The sequence below is a fragment of the Populus alba genome, chromosome 4 (genome assembly GCF_005239225.2).
Source record: "Populus alba chromosome 4, ASM523922v2, whole genome shotgun sequence".
In the NCBI taxonomy this organism is placed as follows: Eukaryota; Viridiplantae; Streptophyta; class Magnoliopsida; order Malpighiales; family Salicaceae; genus Populus; species Populus alba.
This window is the reverse complement of record NC_133287.1, coordinates 4232599-4241014: the sequence shown is the minus strand read 5'-3', so window position 1 is coordinate 4241014 and position 8416 is coordinate 4232599. Positions and strand designations below refer to the sequence as shown.

The following is an 8416-nucleotide window of genomic DNA, read 5'->3' as shown; positions in this document are numbered from 1 at the left end:
TATATCCATATAAGGGTAAAAGCACAACTTTGATATCAGAAAGCGCATTTATTGAAAGGGACAACCATAAACTCCAAACAGAACTAGTCTTATTTTTTATAAAGGTGTAATGATACTTGGATATAAAAAAAAAAAAAAAAAAAAAAAACAATACATACTTTGTAGATAAGATTTGGTTTAATTCCCTTTTTTATATATAATTTATTAAAAAATTAAAGACATAATGCAAACAGTCTGGTGACAATACGTGGACACATTTGTTTCTCCATTCTTGGTCGTTCCACAAAAAAAGACGGAACGCTTAGGAGTTCTCTTATATATTTCAAATGATAAGCTCGAAGTCACTTTCCAAAATAAGAAGAAAAAAAAAACCTAGTAGATAACTTGTTTTTTTTTTTCAACAAGGAAATTAGTGAATAAGACTGGAGGGAATGGACAACCAAATCCTAAGGCATAACATGAATCATTTGGCCCATGATGACGCACAGAGTGACCCTACCATAGTAGAAGGCAATAAAATTAAAAACTCTTTGTAAGCTTAAATCATTTCAAAAATAAAAATATGACACCACACACACACACACATATATTTCACTTTCATTTTTAGCAAATAAATAAATAAAATAAAATTATATTCCCTATCATTTTAGACTCAAAATTTTCACTGGTAGACAAGTGATTAGATAAGGCATATAGTAACATGTTGTCCAAAAACTGTTGACAGCATCATCCGCAGCTGACCAAAAATCAGTAGATGTGGCCATTTTACTTACCATATAATTAAACAGACAGTTAGGTCGCTGTTCTAAAACACTAGAAGATAATACAGTTACAAAAAAAAAAAAACACCCAACTAGAAGATAGTAACATCACTGCTTACATTATGTTTTTTAGGTTATACTCTTTTATTATTTCAAATGATGTTTAAGAGGTTGAAAAGAATTTTACTTTATTTATTTATTTATTTTTAAGTTTAAGCTTTAGATTTTTAATTTATTTTTTTAAAAAAATTATTTAATTAAACATATTGAAATAATATAAAACGTGTACATTTAAAAATCAAGAGCAATGGATTTAATGGGTTTCTCTAGCCAAAAATAATTTGCGGACCTACTAGTTATGTTGTAAGGCCATGACCCATGTCCATGAAGCGAGCATAAAAAGCCCGCAGCACATTAAGAAGCTGTGGTCCGGCTCAACTATAGAATAATGTTAAGTGCCCTAAAAATCAAGTCATTACAGAACAATCTTAATCATGTTATCTTATGTATGTTATTTTTTGTGAGGTAGTATTTGGTTTTTATCTTGGGGAAAAAAGAAAAAACACATATATTACGATGTAAATGTACTTGATTATAAAATCAATATCCATTTTTATCTTTGAGATAACTTTATGGTAATTTATGTCTCTAAAAAAAAAGGATAATGCATCATAAACTAAAGGACAACAAAAATTATATTTATTCTTTCATAATTGTTCCTTAAGATATATATATATATATATTAGGTAATTTCAAGGTAAAAAAAATATCCAAGTGGAACTTGTCCTATCAAATGAAATTTGTTGACATAAAAATCAATCATTTTAGTGGTCAGAGTTAGTATAAAAACTATTTTTTCTTTTTATCACTAGAATCTAGCTATTTCTCTTATTTTTCAAACTAGGGGTTAAAAAAAAAATATTAATTTTTGTACCAAAATTGAATTAAAAAAATACCGAGGGACCAAATAGATATACTATGTAAAGTTTGAGAACTAAACTGAATTTTTATGAGATTTTGAAACTATCATTCATTTGTGATGTCTTTTCTTCCTTGGTCCTTTATCTTTTGATTTTATGCTTAGTTAATAAATTTGATTCAATTTTCTTTTAACTTGGCCAAAAATGAATGTAATTGTGAAAAAAAGATAAGGATTAAAATAAAATAAATTAAAATGTGAATCTACTTTAAAATATAAGAGAATAAACACTACATGTGTTTATAATAAATAACCCACATCATTTAGTGTGCATGTTCCTTTGTCAAGCTGTTATTTTTTTTTTAGTAACATGAATATTTGAATTAGCTTACGCATATCTCAACTAATCTCATAAGCTTTGTAGTTAACGACCATGTAAGCCTCCAATGACTCTAAAATTTATAAAACTCAAACTAATAATTTCTAAAAAAAACAAAGTTAAAATTTAATTAATTAAGTTATATTCCTTAATTAATTGAGCACCATCCCTCAAGTTTCTGTCAAGTCATTACTTGCTATCACATAAGATGTCATCAGGTTGTCGTGTTACATATGTAAATTAATGAAGCAGGTGAAAAATCCAGCAAAGCACATAATAAGACAGACTGGATCAGGTCCGCTTGCCAGAAATTAGTCTTTAAGCAGTGCAAATCATGAAATCCTCGAGGTCGGCCCATGAAGCTATGGCGTGCAAGCCATAACCCCTCAGAAAACGCTCTCTTTTCAGTAAAGATACCAAAGGAAAAGGATAAACCTAAGGCATTCACTTCTAAATTTAGAAAAATAGAAATGTTCATGTCCCGATCGAGTAAAATTAAATTAATTCTAACGATCGAAGCTTCAAGCTATGAAGCATATGCCAATTAATATACATGCATAAAGTCAGTTGCCTATAATCCAAAACTGTAAGATCAAATTCTTTACACAACCAAACAATATGCTTTTGGTCTAGGGGCAATGAGCTTGTACGAGAAGCAGAGTAAACAACGGGTTTGCTGCTTTAAGAGTACTGTAAGCTTAAAAAATGATCAATTACAAATGGCAGCTTGTCATCTTCATATTGATGATTAACATAGTTCATCGCAATACTATATTTCCCGTGCTCCGTTGAGTTCCTATTTACTAATATTAACTCTTTAATTGTTCAACCTCTGTTTATGGACTGCAGAATTCTATACATGATGGGAAAAAAAACATCTCTGCACAACCTTAGCAGAAGAGGTTAGAGTGGAAATGGAAACTGTTGTCCCATGTTGGGTGAACTGTGACCTAGTCATTGCTTAATTGAAAAAATAAACAGAATATGTATATATAAACATGGGAAATTTACAGGAAGAAAGACAAGAACCCCCCCTGGAGTGCAACATACTCGTTAATACGATGAAGCAAGCTAGGTTCCATAACGGAAGTCGTTAATATAATTATAGCACCATTGAAATCAGGCAACCCCTTGAAGAGATTGAGTCAGTAATCTAACAAAACTCGGTTTTTATTTCTTGCAAGGGATCCCTTACTACCCTTCCCTTCCTTGAGATCCACTCAAGTCTTCTCTTTTAAAACCGCAATGCCTCGCAGCCTGTTCATACAAGGAAGAAGAATTTTTGGCAGAAAAGAAAAGGAATTGCCAGTAATGGAGATTAAGGTAGAATCTCATCATGATTCATTGCATACAAATGAAGAAAAACTCCCTCTCCTGAAAGGAGTGGCCATGCCCAATGAGGATGAGAAAAACTTGATTCAGAAAGCCATAAGTCAGACATTCAAGAGCACAGCTCATCTGGCCAATCTCTTACCTACTGGAACAATTCTTGCTTTCCAGCTCTTATTGCCCATATTTTCAAATCAGGGAAATTGCGACTCGGTCAGTAGGTCCATGACTGCAGGACTAGTTGCCCTCTGTGGGCTGTCATGTTTCCTATCAAGCTTTACCGACAGCTTTAGGGACAAGAACGGAAATGTATGTTATGGGTTTGCAACATTCCGAGGCTTGTGGGTCATTGATGGGTCGGCAACCATTCCACCAGAAGTTGCTGCAAGTTACCGGCTGCAGTTTATAGATTTCATGCATGCCCTCATGTCAATACTGGTATTCGCAGCCATTGCCTTGTTTGATCAGAATGTGGTAGATTGCTTCTATCCATCACCATCAACTAAGGAAGAGGAGGTCCTCACAGCATTGCCTGTTGGGATCGGTGTCTTTACTAGTATGTTGTTTCTTGTTTTTCCCACCAGGCGCCATGGAATTGGCTTCCCCCTTTCTGCAAATTAACCTTTGTTATACCAGTGAAAATATGCTTTTCAAAATTAATAGTACTCTGCTAATTCGTTTGCATGTCCTTGACCTTACCTTGTTTTATCCTGCAAGTTCAATTTCTTAGTCATTTGCAGTAAGTTCATCCTCTTCAGATCATTGAAGGTGCTAAAATTGATCTTTCATGGTGTCAGAGCTTGAACAAATATTCACATCCAGCTCAGCTCCTGAAAAATGAAGAGTTTCATGACTGATAACGTTATTCAAAAATTATCTAACACAAATGGAGTAATTCATTTGGAGTTGAATAATAAATGAAGAAATTCAGCAAATTGTCTGGAGAGTGGAAATTGATTTTTTCACGAATTCAAGAATCCTGAACACTCAAATTTAAATAAATTCTTAGCTACTTGCAACCATGCCATTATTTTTTATCCTTGAACCATTCAAGACTTGGATTCACAAGTGTTTCCCAACCTACACAACCAATTAATCAGTGTACCATACGTTTATGAATCCGAATCACACCCACGTTTTGGCATCTCACGAAATATCTTAAAAGCAACATCAATTGTTCCACTATTCTTACAAAGGCTTAAATCAAAACGTTAAGATTTAAGAGAAACAACACTCGGCCAAATGATAGACCAATAAAAACTCATTGCACCCTTTTACTGATTCTCTTCAACAAGAATAGCAAATACGATAATGTAAGACTTGTCAGTGGGTTTGCACCTAAAGTCTTTCATTTTATGGAAAATCCTGATGGCATCTAATGGCACACGAACACAGCCATAACCTCTACAAATTGAAAGGAATATCTCCTCAGCAATTCTGCACTTCCCTTCCCTCATTCTATTAAGCATATCCTCTGCGGGTCTAGATTCATTCGTGGATACTAATTTAGAGATCACGAGGCCAAACATGGTGTGATCATGCCTAACACCATTGCTGTATTCCGCGCTTGCAGAATCAAATATGATTTTAGCTTTGTGTAAGTCCTTTAATGTTCTAATAAGTAGTCGCTCAACTTGAGATGGGGTGATTTCTTTTGACCATTTAAACATTGTTTTCACTCTCTTTTAAGCGTTTTATCAAACAGGTGGTGTGCGGGGAATAAAGTGTTCGAAAATAGAAAAATCCAGTGAATGCAAAAGTATTTTTAGCAAGTTTCGAGGGAACCCTAACACCGGAGCTTGTGAAAAGAAGCTTCAAGGGAAGGAAATGGAAAGCAAATTTATGGTTCTTGTGGTGTGTAAGGGGACTGAGAGAGAAGTGAGTGGATTTTGATTTTGAGTCTCTGGGCAATTTTAGGCTTCGGTCTATTTGGACCCAATGCATCCATGGATAATTGGGTTCAGGCCGCACTTGTTGGGTTCTTGGAATGAATCTTATTTACAATGATAGACAAAGTTGCCCCTGTAGTTTACTCATGTTGAGCTTTGGATCCTGAACGTATAATTGTTGAAATGACATTTTTACAATATCTTTCTTTTTTGAAGTTCTGATAAGATTGATCAAATTGCTTCAAAATTGAGAATTATAAAAAATTATTTCTAATTTTAATATATCAAGATAATATAAAAATAAATTTTCATAAAACACATTTATTTCAAGCAACGCCTTTATGTGGCAATATCTACCTTAAATAGACTACATTCATAAAATTTACCCTTAATTTTTTCCCGGACATAAATTCTCATGTGTGCTAGCTAAAATATTAAAATTTATAAAATCAAGAAAGAAAGCAAACCTCCTAATTAAATCATGAAATTAATCTCTTAAAATTAGGGATAATATGTTATGCCAAGAAGTGAAATAATCAACGAGCCATGACAGCCTTCCGAAAGGTAACCTTTTTTTAAACATATTAATCTCATAAATGAATCTCATAAGTTTCCATGCGATATCTATGAAAGATAACCCTTTTTTAAGAGAAGAAAATAATAATTTCATTACTATATATTGTCATGATACATCCAAATAAATTACATCTTCTTGATTAAGAAAATAATTGACCAAACTAGCGATGTATGATAGATTTCCACACAATAAATGGTCCATTCAATGATTTTGAAGACAAATAACACCCTTTGAGACTTTAAAATTTAGGTTGTCAACGTAGGAGCCAATTGTATTTTATTCGCACAGAAGAATTTATTTGGGCCACATGACCCGTAAATGAAAATCAATTTTCTCAATTAAACTAGAAACAACCCCTGCAACATATATTCAAAGGGAGAAAAAGACGGACAAGCAAGGAGAATAAATTGTCGAAATCCCATCACATATATCTAAATCCAAGATATATATATAGATATATAGACACATGAATATAAAAAAACAAAGAAGAAGAAGAAAAAGAAAAGGGTTGTCATTGTCATGACGTGGAAGGAAATAGACAGTTGTCTAGAACAAAATATTTTTACAGGGTCATTATAGTTATTTTTTAAAATGTTTATTAATTAAAAATGTATCAAAATAATATTTTTTTTATTTTTTAAAAATTATTTTTAATATTAGTGTATCAAAATAATCTAAAAATACAAAAATATATTAATTTAAAATAAAAAAATAAAATATTTTAAATATTTTTAAAATATAAAAATAAATAGGGAGTTAGGTCTTAACAGTTTTTTTAGAAATTGCAAACATACTTTAATTCAAAGCTAACAACTTCAAATTATCTTAGAAATTGAACTGTTGCTTGCTGTTATTGTAATCAGGTCCTGCTATTTGAGTAACCGATGTACCCTACAGGTTAGAGCAACAGTTTTTTCTTACTTCCCAGAAATAATAACATATAGACATCGCTAGTATATTTTCTAGTAACATGAAAAATATAAATTTAAAATTTAATGCTCTTTTTTTAAAAAAAAATAGAGTAATAATCGTATGCACTAATTAATATTAAAAAAAAATTGTTAATGCTATGTCATAAAACTAGGAAACAAATAAAAATTAAAATATTTTATCTTGTAATGTGAAAAACTCTTTAATTTATATACTTAATTATACAACACTCTTTTTTATAAGAAGAATAATAATTTAAATTCAATTGAACAAATTAATTTGCTAGTATAAGTCTTATTTTTTTTTTATCTTTAATTTCAACAAAAAAAATCTAAAATTTTATTTTATGTTATTTATTTAATCAATATAAACCAAAAGCAATCATAAGACATGCCAATACAAATATGTACGATTTAGAATAAGAATAAACAAAATATTTATTAGAAGAAACTAAAAAGAAGTAATGAGATTCATGTAGCAAAAAAACCATAGTTGCTTAAGGTTCATAAGTATTGGAAATTTCAATAGTGAATCCATCGTGTTTTGTTTCTTTTCTTTTACGTAGCTCAAGTTTTTTTTTTTTTCTTAATTTCTTCCTTTTTTATGTTTAGTTGATTTGGGATCGATCCTTATGGTTTGCCTCTATTCATTTTGTATTGGATTCTTATAATAGTAGAAAAAAAAAATCAAGTGCTTGTTTGATGCTTGGTTTAGAAAAAACAAAATTGATGAGATATTTTTTAGAGATGGAGGGGTGCCAAAAAACAATACCCTAGCTACCATTGAAAGTGCCAAAATAAACCCTAGCCACTATTGAGTGATCCACCATTAGAGAGACAAGGAAAGGGAGAGGAGTAGATAGAAAACTTTTGAGAGACAAAATAAAGAAAAAAAATACTAGTTAGAGAAAAGAATTGAGAGAAAGCATATAGAGAAAACAAGCACAAAATAAAAAGAGAAAAAGATATAAAAAACAACAAGAGAGGAAGAAAAGAACATAGAAGCTCCCTCACTCCCTTACACTATTAATGGTGTCGCCAACCACAACAACAATAAGCAACCCATAGTCATTAACAAAGCTTCATCCCTCCGATAAAAATAGTTCTAACCTTGCTGATTATAACCTAGATCTATTGTAAAAGAAACAAAACTTAGCTTCAACCCTTGCTACCTTGTTCCTCACATTGTTAACCATGAACAACATCACCATCAATGTTGTTGACCCCTTCCAAAACCTTCCCAACAACTTCCTCATAAGTAGTAGTCAAATAATGGATGTAGGAAAAGAAATGAGAAAAAAGAGAGATGAAAATAAGAATCAGACTATAGGTGGCTTGATCTCTTTGCTCGAGAGATAGTGAAGCTCACTTCCAGAGCTAAAAGAAAGACCAAGAAGAGGCGCGTCAAAAGGGCTAGTCAATGTGCCACCCAACCTCTTTAGCATGTGCACCAACATGCCATAAATATTTCTACCACTGGCATATATTAGACACATGTCGTCATAGTCTCCCATTATTCTAGTAGCTTTTAGTCGATCCTCACCTTTTTGAAAGGTTAATTTTGAACCATAACACATTGATTTTATCTATTCTAAATAATTTGTGTTATGTCTTTGTTCATGTTGATTTATTT

General features: G+C 31.7%; 1 protein-coding gene across 1 annotated transcript; it reads left to right on the top strand.

The window, feature by feature from the left end:
- Window positions 1-3211: 3211 nt before the first annotated feature.
- On the top strand, window positions 3212-4094 carry LOC118033033 (protein DMP4-like). The gene has a single exon (XM_035037874.2). It carries the CDS (start codon window positions 3305-3307, stop codon window positions 4007-4009), a length of 705 nt encoding a protein of 234 aa, XP_034893765.1. The 5' UTR covers window positions 3212-3304; the 3' UTR covers window positions 4010-4094.
- Window positions 4095-8416: the final 4322 nt, after the last annotated feature.

Bases quoted from the DNA above. Each gene is read 5' to 3' on its own strand.
- LOC118033033 (XM_035037874.2), top strand. From the start codon at position 3,305: ATGCCTCGCAGCCTGTTCATACAAGGAAGAAGAATTTTTGGCAGAAAA.